This window comes from Polyodon spathula, chromosome 20 (assembly GCF_017654505.1).
Source record: "Polyodon spathula isolate WHYD16114869_AA chromosome 20, ASM1765450v1, whole genome shotgun sequence".
Taxonomy (NCBI): Eukaryota; Metazoa; Chordata; class Actinopteri; order Acipenseriformes; family Polyodontidae; genus Polyodon; species Polyodon spathula.
Window position 1 is genome coordinate 23,559,187 of NC_054553.1, and position 25,750 is coordinate 23,584,936.

At 35.3% G+C, this 25,750-nt stretch overlaps 1 protein-coding gene across 1 annotated transcript; it reads right to left on the bottom strand.

Moving 5' to 3' along the window:
- Nucleotides 1–823: 823 nt before the first annotated feature.
- Nucleotides 824–19,367, bottom strand: LOC121295920 (heparan sulfate glucosamine 3-O-sulfotransferase 3A1-like). Its single transcript, XM_041221048.1, has 2 exons — nucleotides 18,892–19,367; nucleotides 824–1,782 (listed from the first exon to the last, which is right to left on the bottom strand). The coding sequence occupies exons 1-2, from the start codon at nucleotides 19,365–19,367 to the stop codon at nucleotides 1,164–1,166; spliced, it is 1,095 nt and encodes a 364-aa protein (XP_041076982.1). The 3' UTR covers nucleotides 824–1,163.
- Nucleotides 19,368–25,750: the final 6,383 nt, after the last annotated feature.

A 25,750-nucleotide genomic window follows, 5' to 3' on the forward strand; every position in this document is an offset into this window, starting at 1 on the left:
ATAAAATAGACATATCCATGGCTTTCATAAATTAGAAAAAGCAACTGGTTTAACGACAGCGATAATACTATAATAGATAGTTGGGTCTTCCTATAACGAGGCGCATTGTACAGTATGTCTCCTTCATACCCCCCCCCCCCCCCCCCCCCCCACACACACACACACTTTTTAAAAATAGCTGCAACATCATATTGTGAGTTTATTTCAGAATTTCTTTGGAACGTGTGAATCAATTCATATTTTACAGCTTAATAGTTATGGAAAACATTCCAAATAATTGTACAAAACTAGCAAGAAACAATTTAGGCCTGGATTAAATGAAAATGATGGCGCTGCCAAAGCCATTATAAAGTATAGCTATGGCGCCGCCAAAGAGTTTCATATAATTCAGGTCTCATTTGCTTTTGCACTTCATTCAAAATAGAACACAGTTCAAAAAGAGTTTAATAAAGCCATGTTATTACCTCCTTAAATTAATGCAAATATTTTACTGATCCTAATTGCATCGGCTATTTAGAATCACCCAGTTGAGAATTGATTAAAAACATGTGTCCTTGGAAAAAATATATTGGACTGTATTCATAAAGCATTAGTACCTTGATGCTACAGTACATATTAATATTGTGGCTAAAATCACATCTCCTTTAAGTTATTTTTCCTTAATTCTAATGGGACTTTTTGCCAGAATTCAAATCAATTCATGGATTCAAAATTGAACTGCTTAAGTCTCTTCATGTAATGACCTTCATCTTCTATATAGTCTATATACAAAATATACATACTGTATAGTATTTAAGCAAAATGGATCAATACTTGCTGCCTACGTACATGTTGTCTATCCTCAACATTGTTCAAAGGATCTGTAATTTTGCGCAAAGGGTGACATGTGCTTTCCGGAAATGGAATTTGTCAATTTATCTGTAAGACATCAAGGAACAATAAGGATGGGGTCTTCTGAACCTTTCTGGATTACAGCACTTGGTACACAACTTTTAGATGGCCTGTTGGTAGTTTAAGTAAAGAAGACCAAAAGATCCCAATGCACTGCACATGTGTTTCTTCATAATAAATAATTTCAAGTGATGCTTTGCGGTTCTTTTCCTTAAAGAAAGTGTGTTTCTTATTTTGTGCCTGCCTCTTTCATGAATAGGCCCATGTCTAGTTTACTGCCAACCAAAGTCCTGCCCTGCCATTTGGTAGAATTTCAGATTATGAGGATGGTAGAAATCCTTCAGTTTTTTTATTACTTCTGTGTCGATTTTTGGGTGTGTCCTGCCTTTTGTCTTGCCTAGGCAATGAGGCTTACTGCTTCCTTCTGGTTTCTTCAGACAAGGAAACCCCTTTGTCTTGTTAAAGTAAAAGTGTTTGTCAGTAATGATTCTTTGGAGGCCAAGAAAATCCTGGACTTTTCCTAGTTCTCCTGCTGGGTCACTTATCAGTCTTTCCCCATGAACAAAGTGGATCTGTGACAGGGGAAAGTAGGTGAGCCATTTCTCCAAGTGTTGAGCATAAAGTCCAATCCAGATTGGACTCCAAAGGGAATCAATTTGTCCTGTAGTCCTGTTTTTAAAAGTGAGTGTTTCAAAACTGGGGATGTCGTGAGTTTTAGATATAATCTGCGTATAGTCTGAAATTGCCCTTGTAATTGGGTCCCGTACCACAACAATTAACTTGATGTCCTTTGACATGGAGTGGATGCGTGCAGGCGTCTCAGCTGTCACAAAATATCTTGGAGTCTTCTCCATTACAATCTGTCCATCAAGGGCTTTAGGCATCATGCTCCTGCAAAGAAACAGAGAAGACCATTTACATTCACGATACATCTTGATAGGTTGCTCTGCATGAAATGCATACATATGTATAAAGCATTGTTTCCATAGTTCCGTGAGTCATTCCCTTGTCAGTGAATTGACAGCTAACAGCCAGGTTGTTGTCAGCATGCTATAGAAGATTAATCATTCACTAAACCTTCATTTTCCAAAGGTCAGTGATTTTCTTATGCTTGGCCAGTCCTCTGCAGCTATTGGAGCTCTGACGGGCGAGATTTATCGTATCTCATAAAAATATGACGTATCCCAACGATTATACGTATATCTCATATATATATATATTATCCTACATGCTATATTATATATATATATATATTATATATATATATTTAGCTCAAAGAGCCAGCTGCCCAACGTTTCGATATGTTGTACATATCTTTCTCAAGGGAGCCTGTGTTTGAATCAAAACATTGGAGGTATTTATAGGTGTTTGACGGCATGACAACTACTTGTTATTGTTTATATTCAAATCCATGATTTATTCTTACATGATGTAATGGTGTTCTATATGTGACATCACCAGCGCTTCATCATTAAATCTATATTAATTCTAATTAACATTATTTTATATAAACTTATATTTATATTATCATAATGCTGGCTCTGATCAGCCTTGATATGGCGCATCATGCACAACTTTTGAATTAATTTTGTTTATTTAATTATTTTTAACCATTCTTTTCTGTTGAGTCATATAATCGTGTTCAGTCTATTTATCCATTTACTTAATTTTATTCTTCTATATGTCGCATTGTCTAATTTTAGTTGTTCTAATACTACAAACTTTATATCATTTATGTCATGTCCTTGACTGGTGAAGTGCTGTACTATTGGTTCATTCATTTTTTTATTTCTAATTAATGAAAGGTGGTTCTGAATTCTTTTATATAAAGTTGTTCCAGTCTCTCCAACATATTTTATTTCATCACATTTTTCACAGGCTATTCCATAAACAACATTGCTATTTTTACAGTAGGTATTAGTTTTTAGTGGATATGTGGTGTTCTTATGTTTAATTATATTTCTACTTTTGTCTATGTATTTACAAATTTTACATGTACTAGTGCAAGTATTTGTAGAACCTATTCTGTCAATTATTCTTTTATGTTTACTGTGAACTAGAATATCACCTAAATTAGCTTCTCTTTTGAATATATTTACTTTTTTGATTACAATATACTAGAAAATGCTATATGCAGTAAAGCATATAGGGGATATATAGGCGCTAAAATGAAAATAGCAGTTTGGGTATAAGGGGAACATTATTGTGCTTTGACACACGATTGGGAAAGGACATCAATTTGGACAGCCTTCCTAGTTACCACAGCAAGAGCTCTAGTAAGTAGTTTGTACAAAATGTGCCTGGCTGCATTCACTATTTGATTAATAGCCTATCACATGAGAATACACATGTTAAAACAATTGTGATTTTGTTGAAAAATGCTGCGATATATACAGCACAGGAATAGTAATCTATATTGTACGTTTTTATTAATTACATTTACACTCTATCACCATCTCACTTTTAATCGCCTTCAGATGAAATTCCCATTGAGAGTATTTTATTGACCTAAGAGAGATTAGTTTACACATTCCTATTGCCCTGTAATCACCTGACTTGATCTGAGGCCAGTGGGAGAATCATGAGCTTGGGAAGCTGTTGAAACTCATGCTGTTTTAAAGTATAGCAAACTCAAAGCCACCCCACACTGCTTACCAAATGGTCTTCAATGACAATGCAGTGGCACAATAATAGAAATACACTGCTTCTGTACTATGAGGAAATGTGAGCTCAAGCCACAGAGACAGATGTTTCAGTTAATACTTACAGTACATCGGTGTTCACTGATGACCGTATTCGGACCACAGTGACATAATGGATCCAAATCTGTAATTCGTCAGCGTACGCTTATGAAAAAACTAGCTAAAGCATGTGTTTACTTGACTTCTAACTTTTACTGTAGGAAACTATGATTTGAGTGTTTAAAGTTATAGATGAATAATTAAATGTATTTTAACACATTGGTATCACAATGGTATGAGCCAATGCTAATAAAAGTTACCAATAGTAAAAGCAAAGCACAATGAAATCACTGTACAGTAAAGCACAGGGAAGCTTTGTAAAGCACGGTCAAAAATGTAGCAAACCATGGTAAACTATAGTAAATGCACATTATAACGATGGGAAAACTGCAAAATGATTATGTTTATACCCAATGGTAATCTAGGAGCATATCAGCACCAGAGTGGAGTGGGATTCGGTAGAATCATACCACATTTTTTAAGGTAAAACTTAAAGAAAGTAGATAAAAATGTCAGCTAATACCTAGATTGATGTATGCTGATGAATACAATACTACTTTACCTGGGTCACTGTTTAACATTTGATCTGAATATGTTTTGCTGCAATCAAGCTAAAGCTAACGGGCCTATTAAGGGTTCTTGGGGGTAAAACGATGGTATTATAATAGCATCCCAATTGCATTATTATTATTCAAAGTTTGCTGTACGGGATGAAAAGATGTTGGCGAGATGTTGCCAGTTGCAGCCCAGGGACACCTCAGTCAAATGATACAGTTCATGACAGAAGATACCGTATTATTTGCAACGTCCCCCACATGACAATGCTATGAGGACTTCTTGAGGTTGCCTCTGCATGTAACACATTCTGTTCTTTAAACCCCATCACCCCTGTAATCAGCGCCAACACAACACAATCAGAACTGTATTATATTGTCTGCTGCCCATCTTCTGTCTGTCTGCCAATTCTTAATGCAGATCTGTCTGGAACGGACATTGCTCAAATCTTCTCTCTTACTGACGACACTTGACCCCTCATCCAAATGAATTATTACAAGCACAATTAAGCTAATGAAACAATGCAGGCCTATTGTATATGTCAGGGGTAATCGGACCGGAAATCATGTCTAAAACATTGTGTGAATCTATCGTAGAGACACCACTTTGTGTAGTCTAACACACAGGCTGAATAAAGGATTTGCTTTGCTCCCCTGAGGATGATGCTTATTAAATGATGATATGCATGTGATAGAAAGCAGTGTAGCATAGACCTATCTAGGATGCAGAAAGCATTCCTCAAAAATAGATTTTGGGGAGCCACTGTAACTATACTGAGTTTGACACGATTACCCATTCAGAGATGTATTTACGCTAAGTGATTGGTCTACTGACAACAGAAGTGGAGTCATCTGCATTTATTCCAGTTATATATATGAGGGTAGTATATCCTCTTTACAGTATATTATGAAAACACAAAATAAATACGCATTTCATTTCTACCAAGACTGGACAAATTAGATCCTTTAAAAGGCTCTAGAGTAGGTGTACCATGGGTATTATGTCACTTTTGGGCAGCAAATTAGTAGCGATCCCTCCTTCAGTCTAAGTGGTACTTTAAATGTGCATTAGTAATGAGGACTGCTGGGCAGATGTGCAGCCGGCATTAATCATTCAGGGTTACTGACATACAAGGGAAAACAAATGGACTGAGGTGCATTCTTGTCACCTCCAAGAGAAGAGTGGGCTGCAGATGCGACTAATCTACATTCCGTGGCTCACGTACATGCAAATCCAGTTGCATTTTTAATAAGATCTGAAGTACATCTGCTCTCCTCCAAACTGAGGACTCTCCTGGAGTTTCCTCTGACCTCGTTTAATTTGACTGTCATTCATTTTACAGCACCTGCTTGTCAAAGACCATATGAGTCTGTCTTGATTACTTTTTTCTGCTTACTGTTTCCTACCTGAGAGGGGTTTGTTACTGATCCCCTAACAGATGTAAGGTAAATATATAAGAAACTTCATAATTATATATAACTTCATAAATTATATATATATATATATATATATATATATATATATATATATATATATATATATATATATATATATATATATATGTATGTGTGTGTGCGCGCTGTATACTTGTAGAGTTGCAAATGGAACCAAAATTACTCCCTGCAGACACTTGTCCTATGCTAGGTAGTTAGAATTCCCCAGACAAGTTCAAAGCCAAGTAAAACCAGACCTACTGACTAATGTTGATATAACTTACTATTGGAGCAACCCTAACCCTTAATCACTCTCAATGATGGCAAAAATCATAAAAAGAACAAACAAATAAAGCTACTTGCCCTTCAAGAACAGTTGTATATTAATCAGACAAGCAATTCCCAAGCCCTTAACAGACTCTTTCTGTTGTGCTGAAGATTGTGTAGACTCTTTAAAGAGAACTGCTATGGATTCCTGCTACCTAATCACTTACTGTACTATCGATTTCAAGGTCTGACCTACAGCACAGGATAGGTCTAGTTACAAAGAAGCAACAGCAAAACTAAAAATTATAACACAAATAATTATATTTATAATTAGGTTATCTAATAACTAAAACATCCCATTTCTTTTCATTATCTGGTTTTAAATCCTATTGACCAAGAGGTAAAATAGATAATTATTTAAATAATTACACAAAGATGTTTACACGGCTGTAGCATGCATTTGTCGTGCATTCCAAGACATATAAGGTTTAAACCTATTGTACTAAAACTGCCTCCATCTTACAAAATAAGTGTTAAACAACCATTAACCAAGACATTATACTGGTAGATGTAGCTGGGTTATACGTGTTTAATAATTTAATTTTAAATCAAATGTCACCAACACATTGGACTAGTCATTTTGTGGAAGAACAACCACAAGGCAGACAAATTGAAAAAGAAGGAAATGTTAATGGGTTCAATGTCTTGATGCACTCTCTGCTCTCACCTTTCAGTGTGCCAAATGCAAGTGCAACATGACCTCATATCAATACTAAGTAATCAAGACTGAGGCTTTTGAAACTTCTAATGAGAAGAGATTCCTGCTAATCCCTTACGATAATACATTCTCAGTTACCTCACCCCGGCAAGCACTTACCCTAAACACTTCCCTGTTTACCCTTGCCCATTAGAAAGCCACAAAGTCTCTTCAAAAAGCTCATCAATAATTCACAAGTTTGTATTTTGCTGACCTATTAATCCCTGAAATGCTTTTTAAATCTTTTATGACCCCTTTCCCATACAAAGACAAACTCAGTTTATCTTGTACTTTGCCACATTACACTTATAATTAGACCATACTGAGGAGTCATTTCAGTTTAAGTAGTAATAAGGCTTTCAAATTAGGATTATATTTTTGGAACATCTAAATACATTGACTTTGGTACCAAAATGTGATTTGACTGAGTTGTATTTGAAATGCCTGCTTATCCAGAATTATAAAAAACAAAAGCCAAGCGTTGAAGTTCTAAAACAATTTTTTAATTGATCAATTATCCAATTAAACTGAAAACTGTGAAAAGAGTAAAGTAGATTTGTCAGAAATATGTGCATCCGTCAAAAATAAATAAATAAATAAATAAGAAAATCTCACAATCATAGCTAGTGGGACTCAAAAACAGTACATGATTTCCCCTGATTCACTATTTATCATTGTTTATCCTTACTGAAAATATATTCATGTAAAGAGTAACATTCAAAAATATACATTTCTCTGCATTAATATGCACTGTAGGTAAAACACAATATGTACAGCAAATTATGTATCTCAGAACTTTTGTCCTCTGCTGATTAAATAGACAGCTCCAGGACCATTAGTGGGTGATAATGAACCTCAAAACATAGTTGCCTAATGAACTATGTCATTTGAGATTAATTATCAGACAGGCAGAATCAATTAATTTTTTTTTCTCATAAGGACGTTTTAAAATTGTCAGTACAAAACCACCTTGGTACGATAGCCTGAAAAGTCTTGCCAATAGTTCCTACTAACAGCTGTTTCAGTCTTTTTTAATCTATGTCAATATATAATTGGAATAAAGCCCCCTGCCAGCCCCCTTACCTCAGGCAGCACAAAGTACCTAGCTGCCATTTGGTTCTTTATTTGGCCAAGGGTCAATGCTATAATACTGTGGGGAGAAAACAACACAGGATTCAGCATATTTAATTTATCTAAACTTTGCTGTCATTTAAAAATTCAAATATAAACCTATCCTGTGTTTTCTCATGTATTTACAAGCAGAAATGCATGAAATAGACTAATATGATCTGCTGGATGTTTGCTTTTTGTAACTCTTTTTAAACAATGTAAGTAGTAGCAGCATTTTGACCTACCACTGTTTAGATTAACCCAATTACCCCTTTGCTCCTAAAACACTTGGAAGTCATTGTGTTTTTGTGTTTTGTAAGGTCTTGTGCACTAAAATTAAAGGAAAGACGGCATGGGACCACTTAGGCAGGTTTTGAGATTCTTTAGACAGATTTGGGGCATTAGAGAGCGATACATATTGCCAGAAGGGGGGATGAATTCATATTTTACACTCCACATGGTATATATTAAATATATTTAATAAAAATGGCTATCATTACCTAGATTTGTTGAGGGATGCATTAGCTTGATGAATGTTTAATACATGCCTTTTACTGTTGAATGCATAATACAAAAGAATCTCCTATCAAAATAATGCACACAAAAAAGAACTAAAAAAGAAGGAACAATCCTGCCTAATCCACTGAATATGTTGTCCTTCTTTACTATCCATATTGTACTCCCTTTGTATTCTCTTTGTCCTGTATTCCCTTTCTCTTTTGTGTTTTGCAATCCCCTTTGGGCACTGAAATCCCAGTTAGCTTCCAGAGCCATGGTCCAGCTTGAATTGGTATTTACTTCCCGTTGTGAGTTCAGGACCATGGCTCCCCCAAATCCTCAGTGTAACAAAAATATTCACCTGCATACTTTTTGAAACTGATCATCCATTTCAAATTTGAAATGAAGGGTCCTCCATATGATCTCCTCCAGAACATACCACAGATGATAAAGCCACTACCATGCCGAAATTAGTTACAAATACAGTATATATACTATGCTGATTTGACTTTGATTTGAAATTGTGAAATGTTGAGTGATGGTAGGGAATTATGGCAGGGTCCTTTACAATAAACCATTTACTGTTAACATGACAGTTAATGAATGATCACATTGTTAAATAACAAGAAGTCACTGTATATATCTATTGGTTCAACTGGAGGGTCTAGCACTAAAATAGTCAGTGTCAATTGGTCTTGATTTAGAGAAAGGTACCGGAAAGATTCAGTTAATATAAAATTGCAAAATAAAGATGCATGGATGCATTGGAAGTATCAATGAACAACTTCTATATTTAAACGTTTTTTGGTCTATACTGTAAGCCATAAATATTTGCGACCAAAATATTTAGTGAATCACAACCATAAAACCTATTTTGTTCCATAAATGTTGGTGACCTGTTGCAATATATGAAGTATGTGTTGTTAGTGGAATTTGATTTTGTGCCAATGTTTGTTTCATTGGCAAAAAACGCATAATAAAAGGCTTGCAAATATTAATGACTGTACAGTATCTCCTTAAGAATGCAAATATGCCATTTTAAATCTAGGCAATGCAATTGGTTTCTAATTATTATAATTTGTTTTATTCTGTAAGCCCTGGTTATCCTGAGAGCAGGATAACTTGCCCTCATTGTGCTAAAGCTACCACTGATGGGCTGTTTTCTCCGAGGTATTTTGAATAAGCTAAATTGCCTCCTCCTCTAGCCTGAGTATTGATTACGATGGGGTATGCTAATGCAGGCCTCAGCTGGTTGAAAGGCAGCAGGTGGAGTTTGTACACAGAGCCTGCTGGAGCCCCATCAGTAGCTTGCTGTGCTGAAACAGATGTGTGGCAATTACTTCACCATCTTCTGAGCAGAGACACCAGCAACAACAGCAGAGGCTTTACATACACCTCCCCACACACACACGGGAGCCTTGGAGTGTTACTTCAATACTTATACAAGAGCAAGATATCTGGAATACCAGCATGGACAATGTTAAATAGCAATGGAGTTTATCCCTACGCCTATCTGATCCCACTATATATGTTGTGTATTTGAGAGCATTTTGTTTTATGAATCAAATCTAGCCATATGATACCAACAGTTCAGAAAAAGATACTATTTTTAGAGAGACTTTAATCAGATTGCTTTAAGACTAAACTTTACAAATGCTTTGACAAGCTAATGGTCATTTCTCAGTGTTAATAACATTTTTATATATTTATTTTTGTTAAATATTTAATAAAGCGATAATTGTATGAAATTATAATCATAATGCTTCCTTACGCAAGTCACATTACCTTTACGTAATATACTGCCAATATTTTTCTGCATACAAAAATGTTAAAATAAATCATTTTGAAAAACTATTTCACTGTCTATGCACTGATATTGATTTTAAGCAGCTTGCTACAGTGTTAGTTTGAGCAATAACAATGACATACACATGTATATAAAGAAGATGGGGTGTGTGTGCTTAGATCCAGCCATCCATTTCATTGCACAATAGCCATTAAAAAAACAGTCAATTGCAACAGTGCCCTGCCCACTTGCAGCCCACATCCATCACAGGAGCCCTGATGCTGCAGCCCCTCTTAATTCCCAAATGTACGTTAATGAGGACTGAATTAAAAACAGACTGTCTGGACCTTATGGTGATTTTATAAAGTGCAGAACAACACATGCAATGAGATGCACCTGTCTTTATCTTGTAATACCTTAGTTGAACCAACTACAGTAAATCTTTACTAATCAGCTAAATGAACTTAAAATGGGCTTACATTTTCAGTAATTGATGTACTTAAACCTATACTGTAGATAGATTTTTCTATTTATCATACTATGCAAATATATTAGCCAATATTTAATCATGGTAACATACAGTATCTGGTGTTAGTTAACATCTTGTTTAGCTGAGCAAAAAATATAATACGGTAGATAACCTAACATGGTTACCCTGGTGAGATCCTGAGGGTCATTTGAAAGTTTTTGCTCATTGAAAATAGTTTTGTTTTCAAATGAAGTCAATAAAAACTCCTATTTCATTATGATCCATTGATTACCACCGCATAGGTCCTTTAAGTACTATTGGGGAGTAAAAACTGTATAGCTTCTGTTTTATCACACAGCATAACACAAGCTTTTTAGATTATATACTGTAAAAGCAGTGGAAATTGCCTTTTTCTAACATCACCTTGGGTGGGCACTGTGTTGTTAAATTGTCATCTCATATACAATAATAACAGAAGGCCCTATTCAAAAAACTGAACAAGTAAAAACCTCCTAGTTACAACAACTGAGTTAATTCAAGGTTAGGCCATGTTTATAGTAAATTATCATATATATATATATATATATATATATATATATATATATATATATATAAATATATAAACAACATAGATATATATATATATATATATATATATATATACATATATGTAGCAAGCATTGTATTTACTGCATTGTATTTGTGGTGGTCCATATAGGAACCAACTGTAAATATTAACCCATATTCATAATTATGAATAACAAATATTAGATACTGTAAACACTGATGCTATTCCAGTAAACACCTCCCCCCAGCAAGATTCCTGGAAATAGATTGAACCTTGACAAAGGACCACTTAAACTGACTGGAAGTCGACCGTTTGACAGTTAAAAGCAATTGAGCTTTTATCGTCCGTCGGTCCCACGAAGGACTGCGTACACGACACTTCAACTTTACTCCCTTTTATCCTGTCACATGCTCCACTGACCAAGCAACTAATGCCATGTTTCTCTTTTAGATCTGAAAAGGAAAATAAAATATTGAATTGATCCCTTTCAAAAACAGACTGTACTTAAAAGTGAAACATGACCTCTATCCCCGTGCAAGGATTATAGCAGCACTGGATGAAACCCCTTGCTAATTGTAACTGAATCTGCACTGACCAAGACTAGCCACTCTAATACCGTATCAACTCAAGGTCAAACTAAGGGGCTATCGATTGAGGACACACTATTAGCACAAAATGTATTTTTCTCAGTTTGTCATAGATCTAATCTTTGCAGAGCAATTTATTATGCTTTCCTTTGATGAGCTCAGATAGATTTGTCCATCAACATCTGTTACACATTTTTTAAAGCTCATTTTTTGTTTTCCTTTCCAAAAATGTTTTAGTGTTTGGGATTTCTTATTCTAGAGCCCACTTATAACGATGTCCAGCAATATCCCTGATGGTGCACATGAACTGGCCAAGGAACATCATTAACTTCTATATAACAAATGACCTTGGGTAAAGGTCAACTGACAGGTCTCACAATAATGTCAAGTTATATGCAATGTTGTGGCTACCATATGGTACTGTGGTGCTGGCATGCCCCACAATACATGCATGCTCCTTGATACACTCAGATACAAACATTGAAGTGTTTCAGACCCAATAAAGAAACATAGTACAGTATATCTATACGTATGTCAATCAAGACTGATATAAAAGACAATACATACTTAAGTAGATATTAAAATATTAACCAAATGCTTTTAAATATTTAGACATTGTACACGTATTTGTTTAATAAAACAGATTTGTATGTATGTATGTGTGTATGTATGTATTTCTAATAAATTAATTTTTGTAATAAATTTTTATTTATTTAGGGTTCATATGTTTACAAAGAATAGGAATACTTATTTAAATGCTTTACAGAATATTGTGGGTGGATGGTAAATATTATCTTAACCTTTCCGAACCTAAAGTCTTAGATCACCAAAAATTCAGTTTATAAAAAAAATAAAAAAGAATATAGAAGTGTTAAAACAGTCTGTAATTGTTCTATGAACAGTCATCATTTTACATTTCTTGCTAAACAAATTCCTGTTTTTCCAAATTATAAATACATTTTGATTGATGCTATTTAGATGCATAAATCTTTTTAAAACTTACCAGAAATAACAATTTCATACATTTATTTCTATATGTCAATGGCCTGAACCTTTTATAAAAACTACACGATGTGACAAGCAAATATGCGCAATAATGCGACAAAATGAATAGAACGTATACTTTTGATAATTATTAATCACACCACAGGCGACGTGGAGGCGACACAGGAGCGACACGAAATAAACAGGAATCCTATTTTTTGAGATTTCTTCGCACGACAACTAGGACATTGAGCAATCAGAGAACAGCTTTAATGCGTGTGGTCCAGCAGGGTGAAGCAGTCTCCAAAATGATAGAAAAAAATAATATTCAGAGCTTTATCACAATTATAAAGATGCAGACGAATGATAATGAAAGGGAGTCCATTTTGAAGGAACTGGATATGACTGATATCTATGATTTATTGACATAGCTGTTGAAATACCATCAGAGAAGACATGATGTTGACGGATATGTATCAGTCTTGATCTTTGTCTTGTCAATAGCAATTTTTAATAGTTTTATATATGTTTTGCATCATCATACATCATTATGGATCTGACAGTTTTTCAATCTGTTACATTGTATCTATGTCTCATGAGGTGTGTATGGCCATGTGACTGCAAAAGCATCTTGTCGCCTGATGAAAATTTGTATCACGTCTGGTGTGTAGTGGCTTGAACTGAGGAGGTTCAAATAAGATTGTGTAAACTTAACGCAGAGATAAAAGCTTTGTGAATAGGGCTCTGTATAAAAGCAAGCTTCCTACACATAAATTACATTGAAACATCTGGAAAACACATCTAAACCAAGCTTAGCTTGCAACATGTAGGGGGTTCAAATATGAAGCATTGAATTATGGAATCCCTAAACCAATCTCTTATTCAGTATAAATAAAAAAGTTCATATAAAATACTCAAAGAAACCGAAAGATTTGCTGGTGTGCAGCATAGGAACAAAAACTACAATATCTTGATACACAATATCACAGGAAATAATAAAATATTGCTTGAAGGAAAAATAATTTGTCATCTTTCAAAGAATGCATTAACACATTTTTGTTCCACCTATTCTGCATTCCAATTTAAACCCCCAAATGATAAATGAAGCAGAACGTGAGTGTGAACAGCTTTATTTACGTAGCTGCAGAAACTTTTGGAGGCCATGTCATTTATCTTGCCCGTATAAGCATCATTGTTTTCTGGAGAAATTTACCAAGTATATTGACAGCGAATAATGCAGCATTTAAATGAGCGTTTTACAAACAGAAGAAAGAAAGCATCCATACATCAGTTTGTACAGCTTCAATATATCATTCTTCAATAGAAAACATGCCTGTCCTTGGTGGATTTGAAAGAGGTTGCTGGATCTACATAAAAACAACTAAAATCCAATTAATTGTTTTTGTATTCTACTAAAAATAAGATTTTATAATTTCTTGATCAAAGCAGAGTAAAAATGATTGGTATAAATACTACTAAAAAAAGAATGATGCTGTCTACATTCTGTTTCTATTATTTTGACTTATTCTAGAATTTAATCGGTGAATGTATTTTTATTTTTTTTTAAATCTTGTATTGAAAGCCCATCCATTACTGTAAAACGCTTCTTGTTAGTATTTGTATATTAAAACTCACCCCAACAAAGTACCAATTGGAAGACATTATGACGTAAACATTATATGCACATGCCGAAACACTTGTCTAATTCCCCTATATTTGACCACAGAAATTCAAGGACACATGTAAATTATGGTTCTAAAACTTGTCAAAGCACAGTTTGTTTTTTACAGTTTGGTTTTTCTAATGCACATTGAGGGACTACAATTCTTAATTTTGATTCTAAATGAGCACAAGAGAACCATATTTTGGTAAAAAGAAAACTTCAAATGGGACTTATTCACAAAACTTTACCTAAAGTTAAAGTACAGTATTGTTTGAAATTCATAAGAGGCCAACAGAAGTCTACAGTTTCATGAATATCAAACTGGATTTTATTCATAAAAAACACATATATTTAAAAAATAAAATAAAATAAAAAAACACTATTTAAATAACTTACAAGTTAACATTTTATGAATAGGGTCCAGTGTTAAAAAACAAGCACACCTCAGAAAGATTCACCTTCCAAACTGCTTTTCAACAGTTCAGTTTTATTATCATTTACGAAAGACTTAAAATATCGAATTGCATTATTTGAAGGATTTAAATGTACCATAAGGTTTACAATATATGTTTTTGTTGGTGTATTTTATTAAATACTAACTCTCATTGTTACACTGTGCTGGGATTAGGCAAGGAGCCAGCTGTCCTGTCAAGCTCTCTTCTGAGTAAAGATATTCTGCATATTGGTACGACTGTCAACACAAAACGAATGTTAAGATTCTCTCTATGTGTTTTACTGCCTTTATTTCTTCAGATATTCCAAACTGGACAGCAAACCCAATTAACCCTTTCTACAAGCCATGAAATTAGGTTTGTCTTGTAAAAATGACATTATCCAACAAAGTAAAGATGCTTTTTACTGTCATATTAACATAAGTGACTGATTACCCTAAATTATAAAATGCAATTACCACCAAACCATGCCAATGAGCGGCCACAGATGGGGTCTGCTTTTACCACAGCTGGCTTTCATAGTGCCTGGCAACACATATTGGCAATTGATGGTATATACAACATTATTTAATCTGTGTACTTTGCATAAACACCTTTTAGTTCAAAACTCCCCAAAATTTCAAAGTAAAAATAATAGTATATGGACAAATGGAATGGGAGAACATATTATTGAGTAAACTAGACAAGAACCATTAGAATACATAAGATATGTGGATGACCTATATGGACACATGGAGAAGAATCTCTTGTACGGTTTCATAAATTAACAAATGATATCCACTCTAACACCTCAGTGGATTTGAGGTGGACAAAATCTCAAATTGAATTCTTAGACACCTTGATTAAACTACATACAGTGTGTCATCTGCACATCCTATCTATACTAAAAGCGCAATTCCTAAAGGACTGGGTAATCTGTTCTGATGAAAGTTACTACAAATAACAGAGAAAGGAATTAAAAAGAAATCTTAAGAGGATATTTAAAGAACAATTTATTGAGAGAGAATTGGGAAAAGTTGACAAACTCAATAGGAATGAACTACTTGATTATAAGAACAGGGACGAGAGGGTTAAGAGAGTACCAATAATAATGACATATTCTACATTATTACCCAACATTTAAAAAGTTTTTAAGTATTTACATATACTTCATAATTCAGAAAAAAATAAAATTCTGAAAGCACTGATTGTAGCTTTTAGAAGGGGTGCAAATTTAACTGACGTTTTAGTCCACGGTAAACATAAAGGGGTCATACATACATTAAGGGGCATTGCAACCTGTAAAAGCACATGTAACGTGCGCAAATATAATGTAAAAATCTCAAATAAAGAAAATAAATATTCAGCTTAACAAATCTGTCATGTAAGGATATCAATCTTGTACATGGTATTTTGCATAAAATGTAATAAAATGCAATATGAGGAGAGACAGGTACATCATTATATAAAGGAATACAGTATATATGCATTTACAAAGATACAACCTCAATTATGTTGTAACTTACAAAACTAACCTGAAACAGTGTTGTTGTAGATTAACCACGGCACTCGTTTATTGTGCTACTATAGTACTTAAGATGATGTCTCTGTCATACACACACGCATCCCGGCAACAGCAAGCACAACACTCCACTACATCAGGCAACATGTAACCCAGCAACCACAACATTGATCGCATTACAAACACAACAGTCAGAACGGTATGCACAATACCAGCAGAACATAACATATGCACATGGAGATTATTCACGCCTGTTTTTCTCCCAATTTGTGAACTGTGGTATTGCTTGGCACGTCGAAAAATACGGGGGTCTGACTAGCATTTCTGATCTGTACAAGAAATTGTAAAAGCGTCTTTGAATTTCTCAGGAAGCTAATGACTCTTCTTTGAAAATGTCTGCCTGTATATCATGGATCGGGAAGTAATGTTTTAGTTCATCTTTTCTCGGCAGTAAGTCACGTTGCTGGTTGTGTATTTGGGCAGTGACATCTTTGTTCGTCTTTTCTTGGCAGTCAGTCATGTTGCTGTTTGTGTACTCTGGCAGTCAGGTCTTTTGTTGGAACAACCGCTATATAATATATATATATATATATATATATATATATATATATATATATATATATATATATATATATATATACTCACCTATATATATATATATATTATATATATATATATATATATATATATATATATATATATATATATATATATATATATATATATATATAGTTGTGTAGCATTATAATATAATAATGTTCAATAAAACAAAAACCAAATTTATTGTCTAAAATCCAAGAAGAAATGACATTTTAGCCAAAACCCTAGATTCAACATTAGTTTATTAACAGCATTTCTGGCTCCTCATAGAAGGCAAGTCTCTGTTATAAACTCCTATAGGCTATTAACCACAATACTAGCAGTAGCAGATCACGTGACCTGAGCACTGGTTTTAATTGGAGGAGCCCAGAAAGTTTTTTTCATCAGAGGAGACAAGCCTCCCTTACAAACTCCCATCTGTTGTAACCACACACAGTGCAGTACTAGCAGTGGCAGATGATGTAGTCTGATCCCTGGTTTAATTGGAGGAGATATAAATAAGCTGCATCAATGCTCAATAGCTTGGAAAATTAATTGACTGCTTAGCTCCATTAAACCAAAGTTAATCGAAGCCAGCGTTGTTGACATGCATGAATTACGGGAGTTGTACTTTTTATCTGCATTTCTGCTGATTGCACTACCAGAAGACATTGTGCACCCGTCTGCTCAATACATTGTGGGTGCGTTCACGCAGATCATTCTGCGCAGATTCTGTGCATCTGACCAATTTAGCCAATGGGTGCGTTCACGGAGATCATTCTTAGATCATTGGCTAAATTGGTCAGATTCTGCACAGGATCTTCACAGTATTATCTCCGTGAACGCACCCGGTGACACCGGTAGCTTCTGTTAGTGCTTATTGGAAGTTCACTCTCTTTTCGCCTGTGTGGAATATAATTATTTTGTTTGTCACTTATTTAAATTTAGCAAATTAAGTCGATAGTCGATAACTATTTAACATGTCTGTTTGCATTGCTTATACATTCAGTCATTTATATAATTTGATCAAATACCAACAGCAAGTCATCACAATCTCAAATAGTTTTTGGCTAACATCTTTTAATCTTGCCCATATACCATTTAACGTAACTCTTGCTTATGTCCTTAGTAATCGGTATGCCACTGTTGTTGTTAAAACGCTATTGTGTTGCCCTTATTCCAATACACGTTAGTTCATATGGTGTAACGCTCATAAAACGTGCGAATGCCCTGCAAACGTGCGAATGTCAAGCAAACGTGCGAATGCCATGTAAACGCGTGAATGCCATTGCCATGCTGCTCAAGGGACAATCAAGCACAAACACAGTAGTAAAACTGTTCTGAGTTGCACTTTACCCAAAGTATTTAACAAACAACACGGTTAATGGGCATATACAATAACAAGTCACTGGTACATCTAATAAAAAAGAAACCTTAACACAACTATATTACCTGCTTTTGTTTTTCTTGTAAGTACAGATTTGCGGCGTGCCAAAACATTTTAATTTTTCAGTCATTGTTAATATCAGGGGGTTACTTTTTGCACATATTTACCGTAGCATTTCATTGAATATTGGTTTGATTCATACATACTACATGACCTGCTACAGTCTATATTACCAGGTATGCGGGCTAACCAACGATATATATATATATATATATATCTTATATATATATAACTATATATATATATATATAGGCTATATATATCTATATATAAGGAAATTTACAATTACAATGTATTGAAATGCATTACGTATGTCAGAATTAAATTCACGGGAATCCTCATTTCATCAAGACATGTAAAATTTTACCACGCTTTATACTGAACCTTTTAAAACAGGTTACATCCCATCCGAAGGCTATTGAAAAAACAAAACAACAAAAAAATAAAAATAAAAAAAAAATAAAAACAGCGTTCAGTGGAGTAAGTTATACAAAACGTACTATTCTGAAATCTAAAAGCGCACAGCACATACTGTAGTTCTGTTCTTTGAATGAGGTGCGCCACACCCGTGATGAGTCTATGAAAATGTTGCTTATTTCTTACCTGTACCAGTTCATCCCTCTTGCGTAATGTCTATCGAAGAAATGCGGTTCGGATCCCAACGCTCGAATGTCGGGATGAAGTCGCAGAAATTCGAGGAGTGCCCGGGTTCCTCCTTTCTTAACGCCAAGGATCAGTGCTTGAGGTAGTCTCCGCACCGCTATCCAGTCCTTGCTAATATTGCTGTTTTCCGATCCAGAATCACTTGTACCTTCTAAAGATGTTATAACTGGAGCCGGGACCACAATACCGTTAGTGCAATTTGATACATTCTTTTCAAAGCTTTCCCCATACGTTTTGTAAAATAACTGGGTAGATTGCTTCACAGCAATGCTGTCCACAGTATCCAAAGGTAAAGAGTTGCAGCAGCCGGCCAATAAGTAAAACAGGAATGCGCACAGGGTGAACATTGAAAACATGACCAGCATTTTTTGCAGAACTCTTCTGATGTCCGAGTAGTGGTTACAGAGACTTACCATACCTCTAAGTAATGACAAATGGGAGACATTCTTTTAAAATCATAACTGTGTCAACTTTGAAATGCACATGCATTTTCGGCAACGGCGTTACTGAGAAACACGAAATAGGCACGCTATTTGGGGTGCTTTAAATTCCAGTGTCTCAGAAAGTGGGTAATACGTGTCAAGCTGTTTCATAACGAGTTTAATATTGGTTCACAGATTCGATTTCCTCCTAAAGACGCCTCCTGCTAGCAGCGTTCTGCATACAGCTCACACTCACAGTACAGAAGATGTTGCATTTAATTTCTGAGCGGGGTTATCGCAGCATCTCTGACTGCTCTTCGCCTCTTTATAGGTCTCCGGAGTACCCCTGTCCTGAAACGATGTCATTCATTCATTAAAATTAACTCATCAGCCCGTGTAACTTAAAAAACAATTTCATTGGAGGTAAATAGCTATAAATAGGCTACGAAAATATATTCTAGCCATGATTTGATATTGTTTTTTGTTTGTTTGTTTCTTTTTAAAACTGTAAATAGGTCATATAAACAAAGCACTGACTTACCACATACATTGTAACCATATGGGATACTATATTTATAAATACAATTTATTTGACTTCCTCCAATATACTGACAGAACATATTTTACATTGTTTTTAAATTTATATTGTACAATCTCTCTGTTAAACTACAATTAATATATTGCAATAGATGTACTCTACAAACCCAGAACATAATATCTTTTGAATATATTGTAATTTTTATGGGTAGGGTGACAACAGACAATACAGAAGTGGTTATAAGACATATCTAAAAAAAACAACAAACTACATAAAATACTCTATGCATTTAAACAGACAACCTTCCAAGATGGAAGTGGTATGACAATATTGAAATCCGAAACAAACATACTTAAACACTGATATGGGATTCATAAAGCTTTATGGTTCTCGCAAATGCATAGGACATCAGTGTAATTACTGGCAACCTACTTCATGAATAATGTGATTTATTGACAAAACTGTACATGATAAAAAGGATCACTTTGTATTGTTCTCCACTAAACGAGTCATAAAAACTCCAGCCTCTGTCATACACCATAACTTCCTGGGTCGTTGTCAAGATTTACGGTCCCCAACATAAATTGAATTAAGCAGGAATGGTTAGCCTATAGCATTGGCATTTAATCTTCCTACTGTATGAGTTGGCTTCAAGACAATGGAAAGACAACTCTACTGTACCATTGTTTATCATTTCTTAAACAAAAACTCCTTGAGATATAAGTAATTCAAAACACTTGTGATATAAAACCCATAATACCTGCATCTAAACAATATACATCAAGCATTCCTTTAAATATAAATGTTAAATAAATACTGAAGGAAATCCACTCCGCTGTCACAGCAATTCAATCTGAAGGACTTGATAGTATTATCTGGGGAAGAAAAAAAGATATAGCTACCAGTGAGACATTTTCTTTACAGTAGGTATAGAGCCTTATCACTGTTGAACGTATGCATATGCATGGGAGGGTTCTAGTTTAAAAGAGCTATGGAGTAATGTTTGAGAGGCCAGAAATCAAAACCAAGGGGAGACTCTTCCATGTTATAACAAAATAAAACTCTTTACCAGACCCTATCCAGACATGTTGCTAAATGAATGCCCAATTTATGACATGACAATTATATTTCCAGAGTACCCCTCTATTGTTTTCAAAGCAATAATATCAAGGTCAACTCTTTCACACATCTCATTTAACTGTGTATTTTTTAAATTTAGAGTGACCAATTATTATTTGTATTTATTTATTTCCCCCCAATTTGGAATGCCCAATTATGTTTTTATTGCTCACAGACGTTGTAAGGGCATGTGAGCATCCTCCGATCGCACAAGCCTAAAGCCAGAATCGCTTTTACGCCGAGCAATCCAGAGCAGAGGTGGCCGGGCTACCGATCCCGGAGAACAGAGATCAGCCCTGCTTTTTCTCCACTCTGAATGTGCTCAGTGTCTGGCCAGTAGGGTTCGCTGTTGTGCGATGAGGAGAAGAAATCCCTGCCAGTTTTCCATCCCACACCCCGGGAGCCTCAGAGCCAATGTGACGCCCCCTTCAGAGTCCCCAGCAAAGTTCGGCCTCTTTGCACAGCCAAGACGCGAACTGGCACTGTCCGAGCTGTATGACTCATCCTGCACGCCCAGCAGCAGCACTTTAATGGGAAAAGCTGCTCGGGGACCCCTCATTCAACTGCTTTTGAGTCCTGTGCCTCATTTCACTGTAGCTATTTGGTCCCTGCACAGTAATATATTTATTTAAACCAGAAGAAAGCATGCTCTGCGAAATCTCAAATATTACACATGTACTGTTTAAAGTTTGCGAGGCTTCCAGTAATATGAGCAGTTCATTTTGCGGCAGCAGGACAGTAATGATGGTGGATATAGAAATGATAATGACTCAAGTAAGCACCCCTCATGGGGATTCTTAATTAGCAGGATTCTTAACATCCTAATAAATCCTCAAGTAAATAATAGGAATTTAAAGGAATCAAGTCAAACATCACTTTGTCTTACTGTACTTGGCAAAAGAGAATCCTACAGAATACAAATGAAGGGCAGTTAATCAGTTAAGAAAATATATCCTATAGTTTTCTAATTATATTTCTGCTGACGTTAATGAGGGGGAGTTTAGATTCCTATTATATAATGAGTCCCAGGGCCCTCTTAGCTTGATGTCAATAAATTGATATCATTATGAAGAATTCAAACTATATGTCATATTTATCTAAAAACAAACAAACAAACAAACAAACAAACAAACAAACAAAAAAACCCACAAAAAACATATTCTAAAGCGCAACCACATACAGGTCAGAAATATTAAGTTGATCTTAACTAATAATCTTAACTGGCCCAGTCGTGACGTCATGAGGGCAATTGAAAACTCTGAATTTAAACGAATCCCTGTAAACTCACCAGAGCTCTCAAACATGTCTTCTCACTAAGTTTAGCTGGTACACCAGGCTTGATTTTCTTATGATTGCTGGTCAGCAAATCTGTGTGCGCTGAATATGCTTTTTCGGGCTTGTTTTTCACTTGAATTAGGGTTATACAGATATTCCATGTCCTACTCTATAGCTTGAAGCTCTTTGTACTTTTCTACTTGACCAGGAAAAGGTGTGACCATGGGAACAAGGCCTCAGGGCCAGTCCACGGAAATGTACCTTTATCACAGTAAGAAGACAGTGTAAACATTGTTTTACTATACTTTGTTGAATAGCAACCAATTCAAGTAAATACAGTATTTTCAGCACACAAGTGTGATTGGAAAATACCATTCATAGCAAATGCTTGTATTATATTCTATTAGAAAATGGATCAGAGATTTCTTTTGACCTGATTGGTTAATATGAGGTCCCTAATCTCTGGTGAAGGAACTTAAAGGGTATATAATGACCTTTTTATTTGTTACATATTCCCATGTGTTGCTACAACTGTTTACATAAGGTGTGTGTATTGTTTTAATTTTTTACATTTTGACCACTTTTTTAAACTTTTAAATTGCATTCTCTACCTCAAGGTGGTTTCACATGTACCCACGTGGACCTCTCAGAACTACATTTCCCATCATCCTCCTGCTCACTGTTAAATCCATCTCAGTTACATTTGTGGACAGGAGGATGATGGGAAATGTAGTTCTGAGAGGTCCATGCAGGTACATGTGAAGCCATCTTCTTCAGGCCCTATTACTTAATTGAATTCTGTGTACCATGCATAGAGAGAAAGAAAAATATATGCACTTTATGTTGGTTAGGTTGTCATTTACTCTAACCCTCATGGACCCACACAATATTCCAAATGCACCTTTTGTCTCAATATAATTGAACTGCCTGATTCTGAAAAGCTACTTCAATGGGTGCAAGTAATAAAGCTGGAGAGACCTATCTTGAACTACCAATACCTTTTGCCATTTAAACATGATGAATTACAGATGAAAACAATCCTAAGGATCCATTTCCAGTCATTTTTGAAATACATTATAAAACCAATTCCATCCTAGAGCTTCCAGGAATTCACTGAAGTCATAAAATTGATGTTTATGTAAAATTGTGTAACTGTGTGATGAAGGCACTTGATGAAACATCTGACTTAGTTTCTTTGACGTTTCTCATAAAATGTATGATTGGGTATTTGAAGTTATGGATTCAGTTGACTTTAAATTGACTTTGGAAGTCTAGCAAAAGAAGAAGTAAGCAAAAAAAAAAAAAAAAAACAACCAAACAAACACACAGATCGACAGTTTGTTTTATGAATCAAAATATACCTTTTTTCTACAAATCCTACTTCAGTGTAGTTTAAGCACCCGTGTAATCTATATTACAGGTTCACTTGTATGTAGTGTTTGTTCATTTTACCATTGCTGACATGTTCTCATGACTCTTGGAGCAGCCTTCCAACATGACTGTCCTTGCTATTGTGGTACCTGTTCATTATGCACCACTATCATTTCTCTTTCGAATGCTGTTAGCATCTTTGCCATTCCCCATTTCTGGCAGACTGTTTGCAACGGGGCTGCTCCCAGAGCTTTACAATGCAGCAGGGATCACATAGCACACCACAACATCAACCTAATTTGCATCTCTAATTGAGGGCCATGCCAAATCAAATCAGGTAGACTGATTATATCAAGGGTGTCCAATCCTGGTCCTGGAGGGCTGGTGTCCCTCCTGGTTTTTGTTCCAACTGTACCTTAAATTACTTAATTGGACCAATTAAGTGCTTAGTAGAAGTTTAATTGACACAATTAATTCATTTAGGGAACAGCTGGAACAAAAACCTGGAGGACACCAGCCCTCCAGGTCCAGGATTGGACACCCCTGGATTATATGAACAGGAAGTATATCTTTCTAGAACAATTTAAACATCTTCCAGACAGAGGCATCCTGTATAATGACAATACACATTATTGACAGCCTTATGGCTGTTGTTTCAGTAAATGCACTACATTGGATCAAATGGTTGCCTAATATCGAGCTCCCCTTGTCGAACTGCATGTTAAGGACAACTATGTGGAAGTGTTGAGTGCAGGAAAAGTTACTTAAATATTTATGAAATGAATAAATACCATGAAACAGGGACTGCCTTTAAATGACACTCACGTTCCATGCCGATGTTCAAGCCTGTTAAAATGATACCATGACAACAGCCTTCCATGAGTAGGATTCATCTCATATGTTTGGCTAGAGTGGCTGGCTGTCACCAAAAAGTCAATCATAGATTAGTGCTATGGGGTTTAATATAAACTATATGAAGTCAATATTGTGCCTTTATGGCTATTGCTGTAGTTATGTCATTAAGGTATAGTGTCTCTTGTAGTCTGAAGTAAAGAAGGATGCTACCTAAAATGTCCATATTGAGAATTCACCCTGCAGGTTGTAAGTATCTGTGGGTAGAAGGGTGAATAAGGAGCCCTGACAAGTTTCTGGCCAAAAACCCTTAGAAACCCCCAATTAAAAATGTGCAAATCATGAAATCAGAAACAGATATTATAAAGTTAACACAATCACTATCCAAGAAACGTTACTCAAACTCCTTTTTAGCATCCCAGCAATATAGACTGCTCGTGCAAGCAGACATCTATATATACAATTCTTAAATAACAAAACCAAACTAGAACCTCTGCTAAAGTCGAGTGCTGAGAAGAATGTAAGAATATATTGCATGTATGTAGGGTACTGAAATTTCACACAATATTACAAAATAGATATGTGTAATAAAACAATATCAGCATGTAGTGTTCATAGAAAGTATGGCTCAGGCTTGTTCTGCATTATAGGATCGACATGTATTTATATTTGAATTACACAATTATATTGAATTATACTGTTACTCTGAGAGTAAAAAATGACCTTTAAAACTGCATTGGGGTGGGGGGATACGAAAGACACACTTGAGACTGAGTTTGAGAGTCATTTCCCCTAATCTTTCATCTAGCTGTTGCAGCTCTATGATGGTGTTGATTTATGTTGCCTTTGTGCTTAATAGCTTAGAGCAGATGGGTTTCATGCCTCGGGGCAAATCTGTACTGGTCTGCATTGTAGAGGACCAATTTTTTTAAAAGCATCGTGATAATTGTATTTTCCGGAACTAATCACTTTACTTTGTCATTAATTTTAAGATCTGGTTGTGGAATACGCTGTTATCGTCCCACTTGAAATGAAGTTCTGTTGCTACAGGGTTGGGTCACATCTGTGTGCAGGTGATACTGTTGATAATGCAGCACACAATACAGCATTAATCTTTACAATGGATTTAGCATGTGTGACTTACCAATCTGAAGATTAAGCAGCAGAGCTCTTATAGTGTCTAGTAAATACTAGAAACTAAGTTGTAGCCTGAGAGTAATAG